The 21,807-nt window shown below is 42.3% G+C and overlaps 1 protein-coding gene across 1 annotated transcript in view; it reads left to right on the forward strand.

The window, feature by feature from the left end:
- Positions 1-2,622: 2,622 nt before the first annotated feature.
- LOC311225980 (uncharacterized protein) overlaps positions 2,623-21,807 on the forward strand; it is a gene marked incomplete at both ends in the record, with an annotated part of 98,877 nt that continues 79,692 nt past the window's right edge. The window contains one exon of the mRNA XM_084311364.1: positions 2,623-2,694. Within this exon, the coding sequence (XP_084167490.1) occupies positions 2,623-2,694 (72 nt within the window). The remainder of the gene's footprint in view (positions 2,695-21,807) is intronic.

The raw sequence follows: 21,807 nt of genomic DNA on the forward strand, positions 1-21,807 counted from the left end.
TAGATTTTGGGATTCCCCAACTGTGTTAAATATCTGTTTTATTGATTTATTATACATTGAAAGAATGCAGGTTATAGCTATATAAAATTACAAATGTCTGTCCCAATGGGATATATTGCATGTTTAACACGGTTGGGGAATCCCAAAATCGAATGTCTTAAATGGCCCTAAGAGCACATTTTCTGTCTTAAGTCCGTTGGAGAATGAGACCCATTGTCTGTTTTGCACATCTAGTCGCCTTGAATAAAGTTGATTCTTGGTTTAACACCACACTTGGGTCCATCCTGTGCTGCTCAATAAAAGTAAAGAAACCATTAAATACATACAACAGTACCCTGTTTTTGTGTCCCAAGTTAAAAAAGCATTTGTCACAGGACATATATTTAAAATAAAATGCAACAGCTGTTTGAAAAAAGCATTGACAATATGAACTCAATTTGTGCCTCCTTTTTGTACAAGAGGTATAGGTGTACCATTTTTTTAATTGATTGTATGGTATAAAGGTCACCATTGTGCTGAGAGAACATCTTTAATGTTTAATGTTGAAAAGGCAAGCAAGTATTGCTTTTTTGTTCTGTGAAGTGCCTAACAGTGATGTTGATAGTATGCCAATGAAGCCAATGAACATACTGTCTATCTGTATGTCATGTATGTCATGATTTGATTTGATTTTTATTTAGTACGTACAATTTATACAATAGTATAAAAACAAGGGGTACAAGGATAACATGTGAAAGTCTGTCGACTTGTTTCCACATGGTCCCAAGAAGAATACAATAAATCACAAAGAAAGAGTTAAGAAGATAAAATAGACAACACAATTTCTGAAAGAGCCTCATTACAGCATGTCATGTTCCTGTTCTTCAAGAGTGGTGGCCAAGCACCATCTGCAACCTACTGTATTGTTGCAGATGTCGCTTCACACCCCTCTTTGAAGACAGCAATAGTGGGGGAGTTTTGGATGGCCCTGGGCAGAGAGTTCCACAGCCGGCAGGCTGTAGACAGAAAGCCATTCTGTGAATAGGAACCCTTTCTAGGCTCATAAACTGAGAGCTGTCCAGACCGTCGTGGACCTGGCCACGCAGGACAATGCGAGAGCATAAATATCTGGGGGCAGATCCATTTAACATTTTATAACATATGTCCCAGTTTCAGAAAGGAGACCCTCTGCTCCACAGGGAGCCATCCCACCTCATTGAAGTGACATGGCTCATATATGTTATGATGAATTGAAAATGGGGGACCCTGATGTAAACAAAGACGAAAGTCTTTCTCTGGTCTGCATCCCCTTAACAATTGTATGTATTGAGCTGTACTGTACTGTACCCATTCTGCAATCTGTTAATAAAGTTTTCAATCAATCAATCAATACACTGAAATCCTCCCCTCATGGGGACCGGTCCCCATGGGGGGAGTGATTTCAGTTATTATTATTTTTTGAGAGTTGGGAAAATGTCAAGTGGTTTTGTGTTAACAAAAAATTCAAATGATTTTAGCAGTTAAAATCATGTCTCTAGACCATAGGTGTCAAACTCACGGCCCGCGGGCCAAATCCGGCCCGCCACGTCATTTGATGTGGCCCCCCAAGAGCTCAGGTAAAAAAAAAAAAAAAAAAACGTTTTTTTTTTTTTTTTTTTTTTTTTTACATTAACTGTAACTTGTTCTTGTCAGAGACCAGCAGGGCTGAGTCGTCTGCGAACAAGAACAAGTTGCAGTCACAAGCTGACGACATGTCATTTGCATAAATTAGGAACAGTAGCGGTCCTAGTATGCTTCCTTGTGGAACGCCACAGCTCACTGTGAGGGGGGGGGGGGGGTAGGGTACCGTTTACCTCCACCATCTGTTCTCTCCCTCTAGGGAGGATTTGCATCCATCTCACTGATAGACTATCAAAACCCATTGCTTTTAGCTTGTCAATCAGAATGGAGTGATTGACAGTGTCGAAGGCTTTTTGTAGGTCCAGCATGACCATGCCGCAGTATTTGCCCGCGTCCACCTCTTGTTTGATGTGGTCGTTCAAATAGAGAAGGCATGTGTCAGTGGAGTGGGATGTTCTGAAGCCAGATTGGAATTCGTAGATTCGATTTTTTCCCGCTAGGTACTTTTCAATCTGTTCGTAGACTATTTTTTTCCATGACTTTCGAGATGGAGGTAAGAATAGAAACAGGGCGGTAGTTGCGACGATCTTGACGGCCCCCACAGGAGACCTGACGGCGGAAGCACAAGCCCTGGACAACAAGCGTACGCAGACGCGTACTGTGAGTTAGCGCCACTGCTCGACGACACATTGAGGAGTGCAGGAGAAGCACCAAGCGATGGGCTAATGATGGACTACCGAGCTGTACAAACCGTTCACACTCCTGGTAACACACGGTTCAGCGGACATGACGCTGGGAAAGTTTAAGGCCAAGTTAAGAAACTTCGAGGTCTCAGAAGATACCCACCCAGCCGCCGCGGAGGCGGGAGAGAGGGTGCTGAAGGCCCGAGCGACGCCAACGGAGAAGACCAGGCCACGACGCAGCTGGCGTGTTGGCGATGCGGAGAGAAACGCCATCGGAGAGGTAACTGCACAAGACTGTCTAGTGTGGCTTCTGCAGATCCACGAGGCACACAGAGCGTGCATGAAGAAACGCGTCCAGGCGCGCGACACACGCATGGACAAGATGGCGGCCATGGACAAGATGGCGGCAACGGTCGGTGTGAGACGAATCGAGGCGACGCCGCGAGAGTAGCGGGACAAGAGGGCTTCATCCCCAGGGCGCAGACAGCGTACGTCACCAGGCCAACGCAGCTGCAGCAGGCCCAAAGGAAGGGACTGATCGTGGACACAGGTGCGTCGTCCCACGTCATCAACGACAGGAGTCGGTTCAAGAACTTTGACAACACTTTCACCCGGAGAGACACAGCATGGAGCTGGCAGATGGGAAGCGCACCTACGGGTTGGTGCAAGAGAGAGGAGACGCACAGGCAGGGCTTGACATTAACACCTGACCACCGGCCAAATGCTGATAGAATTCGGCTGTGGCCGGTAACTCTGTCATTCTATTGGCCACAGTGGCCGGTGACTTTTTTTCTATGAAAAAAAACATTGTAGTCTACAAAAGGACATCTGCAATAATTAAGTCAATCCAAGTGATACTACATAATACTACAACTCCCACAACAATTCGGAAAAGTGCATTACCGGCCAGATCCTGGTAGTGGTGCTGTCTCGAGAATGGAGTACTCCTTGTTTTCAGACCAGATGTTAATTTTTTTCATTCAGGCCTACTTTTTCTGTTATGAAAGCTATGCTTTCATCACATCGCATGGAATACCTTTTGCGACGCCGAATTCAGTATGCAGTAGAGGAATATAGCATCAGCCAATGGACATATCGATCTACCAGATGGCGATCAATAACTGGGAAATCCTTTTTGGGATCCAACCGGCCACAGGTAAGAACGATTTCATGCTGATCAGGCCTTGTTAGCATAGCAACCAGCCGATGAATGAATGAAAACTTTATTTAACAGATTGCAGAATGGGTACAATACAGTACGGCTCAATACACACAATTATTAAGGGGATGCAGACCAGAGAAAGACATTTGTCTTGTTTACATCAGGGTTCCCCATTTTCAATTTATAGTGACATTTATGACATACACAACATACATGACATCATGACATCATGACACATCAGTGTATGATGCTACAATAACGAATGCCCTTATTGGTAATCAATAATCAGAAACAACGTCGCCCCCGCCCCCCCCCCCCCCCCCCCCCCCCCCCCCCCCCCCCCCCACCCCCCCCCCTTTCATGCATTCATGGTGGAACTGCGCACTGTGCATTTTGATTTTAAACCTATTCATCATCACGCTATAAAATGGGAACGTATTGATGAAAAAATTATTTAGTGTGGTGATTTTTGGCTGGTGAAAATGCTGAGTGGCTAGTGACTTTGGAAAACCACTAGCCACAGTGGCTAGTGAGCCAAAAAGTTGATGTCAAGCCCTGCACACAGGTATACCTAACAGACAGTGGGGGGCGCCGGCGTACAGTGACGTTAAAGAACGCTCTCTACATACCATCGTTCCCACAAGGACTATTCTCTGTAATAGCTGCTACTGCGAACGGTGTCAGAGTGTTCTTCATTGAAGGTAAACATTTTCTTGTAGAGTCCAACGGTATGCGATTTAACATAGAGGTGTACCAGAGAATGTATTACATGCAAACAGAGTGTAATGACAATGACAAGTGTAATGATGATAATGATATGTGTAACGTAACTGTCAGTCACGATATTCAGACATGGCATGAGATTATGGGTCATTGTAATTACGAGGATTTACTGAAACTGCAAGCAGTGACAGAAGGCATGCACATTGAAGGTGAAAAGCGTAGACCTGACAAAGAATGTGTAGTGTGCATAAAGGGGAAGTTTACTCAATCGAGAAACAGAAATCCCACAGAAAAAGTAAAGGTACCACTTGCGCTAGTTAACACAGATCTTGCCGGTCCAGTAAGAAACTAGTCCATAGGAGGCTTTAGATATGTACAGTCTTTTACAGATGTGTGCACAGGGGTAGTGTTTGTTTACTTTCTCAAAGCAAAGAGTGACACACTCCAGGCCACGGAAAAATTCCTGGCAGACATAGCCCCTTATGGTAACGTAAGATGCTTGAGGTCCGACAACGGAACCGAGTTCACAAACAGAGAGTTCCAATCACTGTTGAGGAGGAACAAAATAAGACACGAGACGTCATGTCCATATTCCCCACACCAGAACGGAGTGGCAGAGAGGGAATGGCACACTCTTTTCTAAATGGCTAGGTGTAAGCTAGTAGACAGTAACTTACCTAAGAGTCTATGGCACTATGCAGTGCAAGAAGCCGCTTACACCAGAAACAGGTGATTTAATAAGCACACAGGCATCACCCCGTATACAGCACTGACAGGAAAGAAGTGTAATCTAGCTAGAATGCACAAATTTGGATCAGTGTGTTATGCGTACCTGCAGGACAGAGGAAAGCTCGAGTCCAGATGTGAAAAAGGACTCTTTGTAGGGCACGTCAAAGGAAGCCCCGCTTTCCTAGTTTATTATCCCGGTAAAGGGAGAGTGCAGAAACACAGGCTAGTCAAGTTTGTCACAAAGACAACATGTGAGAACGAGACACAGACAGAGGAGCCAGAGCTGGACTCCAGAGTAAGGTGTGAAGAAACAGAGACACCTCAGCCCAGTGTACTTAGCACGGTCGTGCAGACAGACAGTCAGCCACCCCCAGATGTCGATGACGAGGAGCACCCGAGGGTGACGTCACATGCCCCAAGCAGTGGGAGGTATCCCTCAAGGGAACACAAACCCCCAAAGTATCTGACAGACTATGCCCGGAGAGGAAGTGACGAGGGTGACAGTACACTTACCACCATTGATTACTGCTACAGGGTAGTCAGTGGGGTACCTCAGACCTTTAAAGAGGCCATAGTGTCCCCTGAATCAAGTAAATGGGAGAGAGCAATGGATGAGGAGATGAGGTCCCTAGAGGACAACCACAACTTTACTCTGTAGGTTAAAAAGGTAAAAACTGATAGAATCTCTCCATGGTTAAATAAAACCAATGTTAAAGATAACAAGAGAAAATGTAGGATAGCCGAGCGAAAATGGAGGAAATTCAAACTCACAGCTCACTTTAATTTATACAAAGACGCCATGGGCGCATACAATAAGGCAATACAACTTGCGAGAAAGGAATATTTTTCCAAAATGATCTCAGAAAATATGGGTAACTCCAGGGTACTTTTTTCCACCATCGACCGGCTGATTAATATGCCACCCCCCCATATACCGCAGCAATCAGCCACAAAATGTGAAGAGTTCGCAGTTTTCTTTAATGAAAATATATCTTTGATTAGAGCAAGCATTGCCTCTGATATAGATCTGGCTGTGAGTGGAAACCCACCTGAGATAACTATGGGGGAATTCACATGTATTACATTACCTGACCTCTGTAAGATTGTCTCCGAGTGTAATTCCGCCACCTCCTGCCTTGATCCTATACCAACAGCATTTCTCAAGTGGGTGTTCGATAGTGTCTCAAATCATGTCCTTGAAATCATAAATATGTCGCTTCAAACAGGCACTTTTCCAGATGCATTTAAAACGGCTGTAGTAAAACCACTACTAAAGAAAACAAACTTAGATGTAAACGAACTAAAAAGCTATAGGCCAATATCGAACCTTCCATTTATCAGCAAGATATTAGAAAAGATAGTCTCAGTACAAATAAACTCCTTTCTTAAAGATAATAACATCATGAAGGAATTACAATCAGGTTTCAGAACAAATCACAGCACTGAAACTGCCCTTACTAAAATAGTTAGCGACCTCAGGCTAATCAATTCTTGTCCTATTGGACCTTAGTGCAGCATTCGATACGATTGACCATAATATCCTGATCAGTCGTCTTGAAAGACTGGTTGGCTTTTCCAATCATGTACTAAATTGGCTCATAACATTCAGATTCAGATTCAGATTACTTTATTTGCCATTTCATACAGGTACAAAATGGAACGTGTTTTGACATTACAGTGCATACTTTTTTCACAATTAAGAACAATACAACAGTAAATAAATAATTTTAAGTAAAGTGCAAGACAGGACAGAACAGTGAGACAACAATAAGACTGTGAAAGTGCGGTGGTTGGGGACATGGATACAGTGCAACACAAGGTTCAAGTCCAGAAGTCCAGCCCTAGCAGCTCGCCATAGAGGGGGGGGGGGGAGCATGGGGACACCTGACTCGTTTACCAGGCGAGCTGCTGAGGGGAAGAAACTCTATGGCGGGACTTTAGTGTCTTGGGCAGCCATAGCCGCCTGCCGTGGGGGAGCATGTTGAAGAGGTTGTGACATTAAGGGGAGAAAGTTCTATTTTAAGCTTGGAGACAATGTATCCGAGAAACATGACAGCAACTTTGGAGTTGCACAAGGAAGCTGCCTTGGTCCATTACTCTTCTCACTATATATGCTGCCCCTCGGGGACATCATTCGAGACCACAATGTATGCTTCCATAGTTATGCTGATGATACACAACTATATATCTCCGCAGAACCAAATAACACTACAGCCATACAGTCCATTCCAAACTGTCTTTTAGCAATAAACAAGTGGATGAACAATAACTTCCTAAAATTAAACGAATGCAAGACCGAAACGGCCCAAAAGCGAAAAGGGAAGTGCTGTGTGAAAACCTGGGGAGTCTGTCATCCTATGTAAAGACTGAGGTTACAAGCATAGGTGTCATTTTGGACTCAGACCTGACCTTTAAGTCTCATATTAATAAAGCCATGAAAACGTCATTCTTTCACCTAAGAAACATAGCGAAAGTAAGACCTTTCGTAAATAAAAAGGATGTCGAGACACTGATTCGTGCTTTTGTCTCAAGCCGGCTTGACTATTGTAATGCACTGTTCACTGGTCTTCCCAAAGCAACCATTGGGAAGATTCAGCTTATCCAAAACTCTGCAGCTCGATTACTAACTCATACAAAGAGAAGAGAACATATCACTCCAGTCCTAGCCACTCTGCACTGGCTTCCAATAACTCATAGAATTGATTTTAAGGTCCTTTTCCTGACATATAAAGCTCTTAATGAGCAAGGCCCAAAATACATAGCAAATTCCCTAGTTAGTTATCTGCCCTCAAGAACGCTACGGTCATCCACTACAGGTTTACTAGACACACCCAGAAACCAAAAGAGGATAGGAAGTAAGGCATTTGCCAACTATGCCCCAAAACTATGGAACACACTACCAACACACATCAGAAACGCCAGCTCCATACACATTTTTAAAGGAAAATTAAAAACGTATCTATACAGTCTAGCTTACAAATAGTGTACCATGCCTTAGGGAAAGCGAGTATCTTATTGAAATGTTTTTATTATTATGTTTTAATTTTTTATGTACTGATCTTTTACTGAAATGTTATTTTACTGTACTTTGCCTATTGCCCTACTTTTATTACTGTTGTCGTACTAATGTGATGCTTTTTTTATTTTTTATTTATTTATTTTTATTTTTATATTTTATTATTTTTTATTTTATTTTATTTTATTTTAAACATTGATCTTAACTGATCACTGTGACTTTATTGCTTTTATCGTTATATATGCCTATGTTTGTGGACAGCACTTTGAGCTACATAACATGTATGAAAGGTGCTTTATAAATACTTACTTACTTACTTACTTACTTACTTACTTACTTACTTACTTACTTACTTACTTACTCACTCACTCACTCACTCACTCACTCACTCACTCACTCACTCACTCACTCACTCACTCACTCACTCACTCACTCACTCACTCACTCACTCACTCACTCACTCACTCACTCACTCACTCACTCACTCACTCACTCACTCACTCACTCACTCACTTACTTACTTACTTACTTACTTACTTACTTACTTACTTACTTACTTACTTACTTACTTACTTACTTACTTACTTACTTACTTTGTAACTCCTTCAAGCACTGCAGACACAAGTGGTTTCCTTTCGACGGGTTTATTAAAGGCTTGGTCCTCCAATCCACCGTGAAAACTTAAACAGAAACATATACGTTGCGTCAGGTCAACACAAACAATAATATACACAATATGAAAACAATACATCAGAAAAGCAAAATACAAACAAACATTAATTACCTCGTTGGCTGCATGCTACATAAAAAAGGGGTCTTGTTCTTCTGTTCTTGGTAACAGTCTTAGTGGTACACTACACATAGTCATACACTCTTCGAATCTAGAGAGCCTGTACAACTCGTCTCACCATTCCTGCCGCTGCAGGTGTCTTAATGAGTCCCAGTCTCCCAACATCCCTGCCGCTTGCTCGCAGGTGTCTTAATCAGACCCAAATGTAACAACACAACAGCAGCCTAACGGGACACCACATATGACCAGACGTCAAAATGAATACATTATAAATTGTAGCAAATTAAATAATAAAGAAAATAAGAAATGAAACATAAATACATTCTCAAATATTACACTTACAAACTGAAATAACATAAATGATGAAACTATATAATGGCCACAGTTACACTCCCACCAAATCGCACACACGTGGGATTTCTCTGAACATAATTTGGTTATCTTCTAAATTAAACATATCTTGTGGTCATTCAGCCGCTAGTTGTGCCCCTCCTGGGAACTTGTACAGAACTTGTAAGTCGCCCTGTATAAAAGCGTCAGCTAAATGACTAAATGTAAATATCATTATTAACATAAGTTTTAGGCAAAACATTAAATTAGTCTGCTTCGAGTAGTGTTATAACCTTCTGTTCAGGTATCAAGGAACACTCTTTTAGTTGTAGGTTTACCTTTTAAGGTGGTGTCACTCACCAGCAATTTAAATTTTCTCACCCTACCATCTGACCCTGTGTATGGCCCTTAAACATAGACGGGTAAGTAAGAGATCATATATTTTGAGATCCTTCCTTCCTTCTTTAACATGGATCGGACCAAAGCAGTCTATGCCAGCGTAAGTGAAGGGTGGAGTTGCTTCCGATCTTGTGGTAAGTCACCCCCTCTTTGTCCTTCCGTACATCTTCTGTACTTTCTACACTTGACACATTCCGAGAATCTCTGTAGGCGATCCAATGATGATCTGTTTTCCTTTGCTTTAGTGTTGCACACAAAAGCCTTGTGGAGTTCAGGATCATCTTCCTTAATTTCTCCCACCTTGAGTTCTCCGACAGGTCGTTTTTTCTTCTTTTTTCTTTTCCCTTTTCTTTTCCTTTCCTTTTCTTTGAATGGTAACGGTATGTCGTAGTGACCATTGTTCTTTTGCGTGATGGTCTCTCTCAACTTCGACAGGCACTTGATATGTTCTTGAGACACAGGGTCATGTTCTCCAGTTCTTTCTGAGAAGTCTGGTTCAAGAACTCTTATGTCTGAGGGAGTCATTTCTTTCACTTTTGTTCGGCTCACATAGTGTACTTCAGTTTTGAGATTAACAGAACGTTTCACACCTGCTGTTACTCGTCTCAATACTATGCGATGGCTGATTCCGATGGCGTCGCCGTAGTCTACGCAGGGATTCCCATGGCCAACAATACTCCATCCAAGGTCTGTACGCTGTGCATAAGGCTGACTTTCTTCGCCAGACACAACTTCCCTTGGAAGCAGGGCTTGTGAGCAGTCGTACCCAATGAGCAGACCTACTTTACAGTCCTGCATAGGTGCAATCTTTCCTTGGAGGTGCTCTAGATGGGACCACGCTTTTGCAGTTCCATCTGTTGGTATGTGTGTTCTGTTGGCTGGAATGAAATCCCGAGTATAGACTGGTGGTAACAATATCTTCTTACCAGAGTAAAAGCCACGGATTTGTAAGTTGTCTATTCTTTCAGAGCTTACTACTGTGGTTCTTGAGGTCATAGTAGAGAGCTTGACTTTGACCTTGACTTTGGTTGCTTCCAACGTTTCTGCTACTTCCCTTATAACAAAGGTTGTGTCGCTTTGAGAATCCAACAGAGCGTAAACGAGGACTTCTTGTGTTGGTTGAGTCGTGGATGAAAGCCAGACAGGAATTATTGCAGTTGTCTGTGTGTTAGCTTCATGAAGTATTACTCTATGTGAAGTAGAGTTTGTGGTTGTTTCTTTGCATTGTGTCGATTGAGGTCTTTCTTTGTACCATTGTTGACTTGTACTTGGCTTGTCTTCATTTAGCTTTAGCTTGGCTTGTGGTGGTCTTTGTCCTTCTTTGGCTCGCTCCTCATGCAGACATGTAGGATGTTGCTTGTGGCACACGTCGCACACATTCCTACTGTTGCAGCTCTTTGAGTAGTGACCAGACTTGAGACAACCAAAGCATAGCTTTTCAGCTTGAACAAATTTGATTCTGTCTGTAACAGGTTTCTCCATGAACTTCCTGCATTTATGCAAAGTATGCCCGTACTTCTCACAGAAAATGCATGTTATAACAGTATTTTCATTGGAACCTGTGGTTAGTGTCTTTGCTCCAAAGCTTTGATATCTTGGGCATTTTGGTTTTTCAGTCTCACCTTGTTTCAGTGACTGTAGTGATGTAACAGGGTTGCAGGCAATTTTTGCTTCTCTTGTCAGAAACTTTACAAATTGGCTGAAGGAGGGGAATTGGTTACGCTCTTCTTCTTCTTGGATAACCATCCTGTTCCATCTCGCTGTTAGCCAATCAGGCAACTTTAAAAGAATTTTCCTGTTTTCATTACAGTCATTTAAAATGTCCAATGCCTTGATGTTGACCATGGCAGCCTCACAACTCCTGAGAAAGTAAACTCTCTGAGCTCAAAGCTGTCCTTAGATCCCATCTTGGGCCATGCTTGGAGCTTGTCTCTGTATGCTTTTGCTATTGTAAATGGATTACCATATCTCTCCTCCAAAGTCTTCCATGCTGCAACATAGGCAGATTTGGTTCCGAGTAAGAAATAGCCATCAAGTGCTTTCTTAGCTTGTCCACTTACATACCTACGGAGGTAGTATATCTTCTCCTTGTCTTCAATGCTCTTCTGATCAATCAGTATTTCAAAGGAAAGTTTCCAGTCATTGTATTTCAATGGGTCCCCACTGAATGATGAAGGTTCAGGAATTGGAATTCTGTTGACAATCAAAGCACCTGCCAGCATCTTAACAAGCTCTGCTGTACTGTCATTTGAGGAGGTGGTCACAACTTGTGGTACGGGAGACGTATACAGGGACAGAGGACTTGTGGGAGCAGGCACTTTGTTGTCTGCTACCCTCTCATGTTCTAGTACGTCTTTCCGCTCTTCTGTGGCCTCCACTTGATCGTACACAAGAATTCTTGCTTGTGCTGCATTAAGACCTTTCACTGCCTCCAAATGCTGTATCTTTCTCCGCTTTTCCTCCAGAGTCCTTTGTATAGCTCCATGTTCTTCTTCCAGTTGAGCTTTAATTTTAGCTTCCTCTTCCTCTCTCTTTATTCTTCGTTCAACCTCTTCTGTTTCTCGTTCTAAACGACGTTTAACCTCTTCTGCTTCTCTTTCTAAACGACGCTTTATGCCTGCTGCCTCTTGCTCAGCTATCTTCTTTTTAGCTTCTGCTTCTAGGCACTGCATTTCCAATTGTTCTTTTTCTTGTTCTTTTAACACTTCCAGAACAGCTTGGCTTGCAGCAGCATCAGCGACAGCATCTCGTCGCTTTACAGAAGAACTGCTTGAATGCACTGAGGTGCCTTTTCTGGAAGAAGTGGCAGAACCAGATTTATAAGCACTTTTCCTGGAAGAAGTGGCAGAACCAGATTTATAGGTGCTTGAGTCAAAGAGAGAGCCTGCTTCTGGCCACTCTTTCTCTCCTTCTTCTAACACACTTCCCCCCAGTCTAAATGTGGCTCTGGACACAATTATCTCAGAAATCCCTGCACACAGATCCACTCTTAGACGCGTGTCCTGGTCTGGAGTTGAGATGTCACGTAGTTCATCATAAATATGCTGCACATCATTAGAAAGACTTGTGACATCTGTAATGATATCAGTAAGCAGCTCATTAGACAAATGTTCTGTTGATTGTGATAACGGACTTTTAGAAGATTTAACTTGTGTCCTCCATTTATTGTAAATGTAATTAAATCTTTGTTGAAGCGCTTTGATCTTATCCTCCTGCATTGCTTTACCCTTCTCTGTTAGAGTTCTGGTTCTTTGAGATCGTTTTGGTACCTCTTGCTGGGCTTCAGCACCTTCTTCCTGACCTTCTTCAGGTCGGTCTTGGGAATTTGCATTATCCCTAACACTGTCCCCTACTTCAATTGCAGGCCTAATTGGCTCTGTCATTGTAAATCACTACTTTAAATTGACCAAAATTTGTAAAGAAAAAATAGTAAATACACCTTTAAACCTTTAGCCTGTTTTGTACTCAAATTTGAATTAAATGCAGTACTCTCCGAGCAAATCAAATTGCTTAATTCAATTGGCTTTCAAAATAACCTCCACATATATATATTAAGCGCTTCAGAACGCTTAGGAGCATAAATATTAGATGCCAATAATAGCCTTCACCTATAAATTATACGTGCCTTTTATAGGTTATAATTTCCAAAACACACTTTAAATTAGAAATGTGTGTTCAATCAGAAAATATTTATACTTTAACGTTGACACCTTAATGTGTACAAATGGTTAGCTTCAGTTAAATTATATAGGCAAATAAGTCAAAACGTTTTAGCACGCACACCACAGTAATTAGAATTCACAGTCAAATATATTTATAGAAACGTTTACAAAGCACTCTTCTTGACCTGACCACTCTTAACTTATAATGTCCAAGTCCTTTATGGCTTTATCTTGAAACGCTGCTCATTATACTGTGTGCATCTTCTTACTTCTTTGCGTTTATGCGTGTAGTGCGTATTGTTTGTGACTCATCTGTCCTTTGATGTCGGCGCGCCGACAGCGCAGCAAACAATTGTCGGGGAAGATCCGCTGGACGCCGGCCTTAAACTTGGACTTGCTTCATCGCCCACTTGCATCGATGAACAGGCGAGTTTTCACTGTAACTCCTTCAAGCACTGCAGACACAAGTGGTTTCCTTTCGACGGGTTTATTAAAGGCTTGGTCCTCCAATCCACCGTGAAAACTTAAACAGAAACATATACGTTGCGTCAGGTCAACACAAACAATAATATACACGATATGAAAACAATACGTCAGAAAAGCAAAATACAAACAAACATTAATTACCTCGTTGGCTGCATGCTACATAAAAAAGGGGTCTTGTTCTTCTGTTCTTGGTAACAGTCTTAGTGGTACACTACACATAGTCGTACACTCTTCGAATCTAGAGAGCCTGTACAACTCGTCTCACCATTCCTGCCGCTGCAGGTGTCTTAATGAGTCCCAGTCTCCCAACATCCCTGCCGCTTGCTCGCAGGTGTCTTAATCAGACCCAAATGTAACAACACAACAGCAGCCTAACGGGACACCACATATGACCAGACGTCAAAATGAATACATTATAAATTGTAGCAAATTAAATAATAAAGAAAATAAGAAATGAAACATAAATACATTCTCAAATATTACACTTACAAACTGAAATAACATAAATGATGAAACCATATAATGGCCACAGTTACATACTTACTTACTTACTTACTTACTTACTTACTTACTTACTTACTTACTTACTTACTTACTTACTTACTTACTTACTTACTTACTTACTTACTTACTTACTTACTTACTTACTTACTTACTTACTTACTTACTCTAACCAAGTTACCAGAGGGCAGACAGACAGTGGGAGGGAAATGGGTGTACTCAATCAAGGAGGGTATTGAAGGCCACGACAAGTACAAAGCGAGATTTGTAGCTAAAGGTTACAGTCAGAGGGAGGGGATAGACTACGGTGAAACATTCTACCCCACAGCCAATCTGACCAGTGTAAGGGTAGTGATGCAAAAAGCAGCTGAGGACAATTTGATTTTACATCAGATGGATGTGAAGACAGCCTATCTGCACGCACCCATAGATAGGGAGATATATATGGAACAACCTGAAGGTTACGAAAAGAAAGGAGAGAAGCTAGTGTGTAAGCTAGAAAAATCCATTTACGGCCTCAAACAGTCCGGGGCGAAATTGGAACGAGATGCTCCATACATGTCTCATTGAAGATCACTTCCTACAGAACCCAGTAGACCCCTGTGTTTACTCAAGGGAGGCAAAAGAGTCAGGAAAAGTGATCATCATCATTTGGGTGGATGATTTGATCATCGCAGCAGACAACACTAGAAACCTAGAACAGGTGAAAGGTATGCTCTCCACCAGATTCAAAATGAAAGACATTGGAAGGTTAAAGCATTTTCTAGGCATGGACTTTGAACAGTTGTGTAAAAATATCCCAGAAGAGATATGTGGAAAATATCTTGAAACGTTTTGACATGCAAGAATGTAGATCAAGGGAAACACCATGTGATCAAAAATTAGACTGCAGGAGGATGCTCAGAAACTGACAGATGTAAAAATGTACAGAGAAGCTGTGGGTAGCCTCATTTATTTGACAACATGTACCCGCCCTGACCTATGTTTTGTAGTGAGTAAATTGTCACAACATTTTGCTCACCCCACAGAGGAGCATTGGATTACAGCAAAACATGTTTTTCGTTATCCCAAAGGTACAGCAGACGAACAGCTGTGTTTCAGAAAGGGCAGCGAGTGTTTAGGGCTTAAAGCCCACAGTGACACTGTCAACTTGTGAAGCCGAGTGTATGTTTCTAGCTATGACAATGCAGGAATGTGTTTATCTAGAACAACTGCTCGAAGTGATGGACACCTATGTATATATGAAGACTGTTGTTTATGAGGACAACCAGGGAACCATTGTGATTGCTAGGAACCCAGTGTGCCGACATAGATGTAAACATGTCGATATAGGATATCATTTCATCAGATCTGTCATCAGAGAAGAAAGAATGACACTGATTTATTGTCCAACGGACGACATGGTAGCAGACACTATGAGAAAACCTGTTTCCAAATTGAAATTGAAGAGATTTGCAGAGGTCATGTTCGATGTGTAAATATTGACTGCCATATTCTTTTTGATGTTCTGGATTGTACTATTTTCTTTGTAAATTGTTTTTGGAGAAGTTATACAGTGTGCTAAACAACCCTAAGTGGGAGTGTTAAAGTTAGAGGTTCTATGTAGGATTGCAAGTAACTGTCTAACTGCATATATAACTGTTTCCACTAGAGGGCGCTCTAGGCGGAGCCACTCATGATACCACCAGGTGGCGAGTATATAAAGAGATGTCTCCTCCCCCTCTACCTCTTTCCCCCACCTGCCTCTCACGGAGAGGAGGACTCATGTGCTGCTGTTTAACATGTGAATGAATAAACCCACGCCAAAGGCTAAAGATAGAAACCAGGGCCCTCATTCATCAATGTGTGCGTAGAACATGTTCTATTTCCACACGTAAGCACGGAATGTAGAACCAGTGTACGCACAGGGAAGTCGCGATTCATCACACGTGCGTATGCAGGCTCTATGCTCCTCCGTGTTGATGAATACCACTTTGTTCTACCGTCAATGCTCGTGCATGATTATCCATATATGGTCATGAAAGTGAGGAAACACCCCCCATGGGATGTGAAATAATGGACTGACCCGAGCGGAACTCTGAGAAACTCCACGGAGATTGTTCACTGCTGTCGAACCAAGAAGACACTATCGCGTATTATGGGATAAATAAAAGGCGGACTTGTAAACGGTGATGTCAGATATCAACGGCTCCCTAAGACCATTGCTGCAATTCTGCCTGGACAGCTCAAAATACTAATAAAGATCGTTCGTTGACTACTGTTTGGCGTTGGTTGTGTGTCATTATAACCGTGCTGTAATATGAATGCCTTTATTAGTCGTGTTCGATTGGCTATATGATTTTTAGAGGCATCTATTTTGTTGTCGGCTAATAAAGACCGCGCTGGAATATGACTGCCTTTTCCCGTGTTGTTTGATTAATACCCAGGGATTAAAGTTCTCCTCAATTTTATTCCAAATCGCGATGGATCTCCCGTCAATTTTCTACCTGCTGCATATGATTTCTAGAGGCATACTACAATCTATTTTGATGTCAGTATTGGGTAGCCTATATAAACAATAATACGAGAGCATATACAAGAACAATGAATCTCACTGCATGTATGATGTAGCCTGCCTTTCAATACATGAACTTGAATTCCATCATGTTTGTGTGCGGGACTCACAAGGCTGTTGTCACAATGGGTGGTACCGGTACAGTAATAATAACAGTCCACACAATATCACGATCCATGCCATAGCCTATGTTCTATTAGGACATGATCTGTGACGACAAATGTTCTAGAATGTTTGATTAAGATATCATACTCTGACAGCATGCCTATGATCAACAAAAACGCGAACTTGAATCCCATCATATACATAGTCTGTCCACTATCTGGTGTCATTGCAATGCGTTTTCTATTCTTTCTTATACAGTAAAAAAGGGGAAGAACACTATATTCATATGACTTGTATTCTGCTTACAGCTTCGAAATTCCACTTGTTTCGTTTAACGTAAAGCATTTTAAATATAATCAAAACGTTCCCGTGTTTCGGCGGTCTGTGCGCAAAATAATAACGAGTTGAGCTTTATGATTTATGATGAATTGAAAATGGGGGACCCTGATGTAAACAAGACGAAAGTCTTTCTCTGGTCTGCATCCCCTTAACAATTGTATGTACTGAGCTGTACTGTACTGTACCCATTCTGCAATCTGTTAATAAACTTTTCAATCAATCAATCAATCAAGCTACGCGGAGCGCAGTCAGTCAGTAGCCTACACCCCGTATATTCCGATAACGCTATATAAACCATGCTGCATTCATTCTGAGAGAAAGATCTATTATTCCAAATGCTATTTATAGGGTTTTGACCATAATTACACTACTGTTGCTATTTTACAATGAACTATAATGAATTACGGTTCATACAGAACATCCAGTGTTATTATGCACAGAAGCTCATTTCCTTGTTGTAATAATATATTCTACCACTGGGCGCCAGGTACGCATGGTCCGAGCTGTGCGTAAATATAAGCACAAAGTCAAGTTCAAGTTGAAATTGATGAATCCCACTCTTTGCTTAGAAATGATCGTACGCACAGGGTAAGCACAAATCTGTGCGTAGAACACGTTGATGAATGAGGGCCCATGCCTCTTGACCACATTATTGTCGCCCCATAGCCAGATTCTGTCAACAAACTCAAACTGCAAAGAAACAGACTAAGAAATTAAGTAAACTCCATGATCAAAACTGCAAAAAAGAATTTCATCAATGACAAAACTGAGGAAAACAAAAATAAACCCTGTGAACTTTGGAAATTACTCAATAATCAACTAGGCTGCAGTAAAAAACTTAAAACCAGATTTTCAAACATAAACATAAAGACGGACAACACAGACAAGCTGGATGTGGCCAATTACTTAAACATTTTCTTCACAAACATAGCCACACACTCATGCCGCACACACCCACACTTATTGCCAAAAGGAAAGGCCACTTTAAATTAGTATTAGCAACAGTAACAGTGTATTGCACTACCAAAGCTACCTAGCATGTCCTATATGCTCTGTAAATAACTATGTACAAATACCGAGATGTCACACCATGTTACCTGTTACCTGTTATTGCACAATGTTCTATTATATGTTGTACCACTGTATTGCACATCGTTGCGGGCAAGACCACCCGCATTTCATTGTATACTTGTATGCCGTGACAAATAAAACTCTTGACTTGACTTGACTTGGTAAATAAACTACCCACCCCCTCAGGGCATTTTGGGGTAGAACACATCATAGCCTACTACAATAACCTAGGGGTCCGCAAAGACGATTTCAAACTAGAAATGGTAACAACAGCTGAGGTACTCAAAAGACTGAGCGCCCTCCAACCTAACAAGGCCACTGGCCATGACAATATCCCCTCCAAATTCCTCAGAGACTCAGCAGCCGCCATCACCCCAGTCATCACACACATAATAAACCTCTCCATAAAACAGGGACATGTACCCAAAGACTTCAAAATTGCGAGTGTAACCCCCCTGCACAAAAAGGGCAGCAAATTAGACCCAGGCAACTACCGCCCTGTTTCTATTCTTACCTCCATCTCGAAAGTCATGGAAAAAATTGTATACGAACAGGTCGAAAAGTACCTCACGGAAAAAAATCGAATCTTCAAATTCCAATCTGGCTTCAGAACATTCCACTCCACTGACACATGCCTTCTCTATTTTAACGACCACATCAAACAAGAGGTGGACGTGGGCAAATACTGCGGCATGGTCATGCTGGACCTACAAAAGGCCTTCGACACTGTCAATCACTCCATTCTGATTGACAAGCTAAAAGCAATTGGTTTTGATAGTCTATCAGTGAGCTGGATGCAATCCTACCTGGAGGGGAGAGAACAGATGGTGGAGGTAAACAGTACCCTATCCCCCCCCCCCTCCCAGTGAGCTGTGGTGTTCCACAAGGAAGCATACTAGGACCACTACTGTTCCTAATTTATGAAAATGACATGTAGTCAGCTTGTGACTGCAACTTGTTCTTGTTTGCGGACGACTCAGCCCTGCTGGTCTCTGACAAGAACAAGTTACAGGTTGAAAAAACCCTCAGCTCGGAACTAGGCAAAATCTGCACCTGACAACAAACTATCATTACACCTGGGTAAAACAGAGTCCATTCTCTTCGGTTCAACTCAGCAAGGCCAACGGCTTCTCAGTTACAGTGGGTGACAATATTGTCACAAGGAAAGATGAAATTACATACCTAGAGGCTAATCTTTCCTGTGACAAAATAGCATCCAATGTAATAAAAAAAGTCAACCAACGAACTAGATTCTTGTACCGGATCTCCTCTCTGGTAAACAAGAATACCCTGAAGCCTCTGGCAGGAGCACTCATTCAAGGGTACTACGACTATGCTTGCACCTCATGGTACCAAAGCACCTCAAAGGCGCTAAAAACAAAATTACAAACATCACAAAACAAACTGGTCAGACTACTGCTTGACCTTACTCCCTGAACCCACCTCACCCCTGCCCACTTTGACAACCTAGGATGGCTTAGAGTAGACGACAGAGTACAGCAACTTGCAATGGGCCTGGTCTACAAGATACACTACACGACTAAGGTACCCATGTACATGTCAAAATACTTCCCAAAGGTCAGTGAATACCATGACCACAACATCAGAGGGAGCTCCACAAATCATGTTAAACCCAGATTCGGCTCAAACAAGGGACTAAACACGTTTCGCAATTATGCCACATCAATGTGGAACGCCCTACCCACAGCTGTAAAGGAATGTGAATCACTACCCACTTTTAAAACCACTCTCAAGGAGCACCTACGGGAGACTGCAATTCAAAACTGGCCCCTGTAAATGTCCTAACCCAACCCCCTCCAATGTACAGTAAATGTCCTAACCCAATAATACACGAGACCCTCTTCTTGGGACCAAGTAAGGTTTCGTCGATAATTCAATGTACAGTTCCCCCCCCCCCACCTACCCAACCCCCCCCCCACCCCACCTCATCCAATGTACAGCTTCTTCATCAAATGTATATACTCTCTTTTTTAAACTCTTTTTGTATCACAAACAGTACTGTATTTGTAAATCTGGTATGTCATAAATGTATAGATGTAGCAGTACTGTCTATCTGTATGTCATATATGTTATGATGAATTGAAAATGGGGGAGCCTGATGTAAACAAGACGAAAGTCTTTCTCTGGTCTGCATCCCCTTAACAATTGTGTGTATTGAGCCGTACTGTATTGTACCCATTCTGCAATCTGTTAATACAATTTTCAATCAATCAATCAATCAATCAATCAATCAATCAATCAATCAATCAATCAATCAATCAATCAGGACTCGTATTGAAACACCTACTGGCATTTTAAAGTACTCAACAAGTAAACAACAACTACTCAATTACAGTAACTAGAGTCATTGTAATTAGTTACTTTCTACCTCTGCCCCCCTCCCTGTCCTCAACTCACTCCAGCTCTCTTTCTTCCTCTCCTTTCCCGTGGTCCAGCTCCTTCTCTCTCTCTCCCCCCAGTGATTGGTAACAGTTCCAGCAGCGAAGCCATTGATCCTGGTCACCTCTGGGTGAGAAACATGATCCCTGTGTCCAGGCCTGGGGCTGGGGGGGGCTCTCACTCGCAGACATGCCGGGTACCACCCCCCCCCCCCCCCCCCCCCCCCCCCCCCCCCCTTCTTCTCCCATATTAGCACCAGGGGCGACTGTACGGTCGTTGGTCATGTTAATATAGGAGCCCACTCACTCACTCACTCACTCACTCACTCACTCACTCACTCACTCACTCACTCACTCACTCACTCACTCACTCACTCACTCACTCACTCACTCACTCACTCACTCACTCACTCACTCACTCACTCACTCACTCACTCACTCACTCACACACTCACACACTCACTCACTCACTCACTCACTCACTCACTCACTCACTCACTCATTCATTCACTCACTCACACACTCACTCACTCACTCACTCACTCACTCACTCACTCACTCACTCACTCACTCACTCACTCACTCACCCACTAACCAATTTTAATTATTTTTTTGCTTCCTCTGCTTCTTCCACCAAGAGGAGTATCACCCTCTTTCAGTGTCAGTTAACAATGTAGTTCAATTTACTTAGTTGTTTAGTTTGACTACACTTTGTAGTTGGGTGGTAGTTTTAACTACATTGAAATAATTTCCCTAGAAAACATGCCTTTTCCTAATTCCAGCTGAATTAGGAAAAGGCACCCTCAGAGGTTTTGCCTGTCACTAAATCAAACACATACACACAGGAAGGCACTCCAGAGAGTGGTGCGCTCAGCTGAGCGTACTACGGGTAGAGCATTACCACCCCTGCAGGAATTATATAACAGGAGGTGCAAATCCAGAGCCTGCAGAATTATGAAAGACCCTCACCACCCGAACAACAGCCTGTTTAAGCTGCTGCAGTCAGGCAAGCGCCTACGGTCACACGCTGCAAGAACAGAGAGACTCCGACTCAGCTTCTTCCCCCAGGCCATCAGAACACTGAACACTGAACTCTCCACTCACAAATACACATGAGCACACACAGACACACACACACACCACTCATGCGGCAACCGCTAAAAAATCACTTTAAACAAAATGTCACTTTAAAAAATAGAATCTTTAGAAACACTTTAAAAGAAGGAGGTACTGTATAATTTAGATACATTAAGAGTTAA

This window comes from Notolepis coatsorum, assembly GCF_963971535.1.
Source record: "Notolepis coatsorum genome assembly, chromosome: 3".
NCBI classification, from domain to species: Eukaryota; Metazoa; Chordata; class Actinopteri; order Aulopiformes; family Paralepididae; genus Notolepis; species Notolepis coatsorum.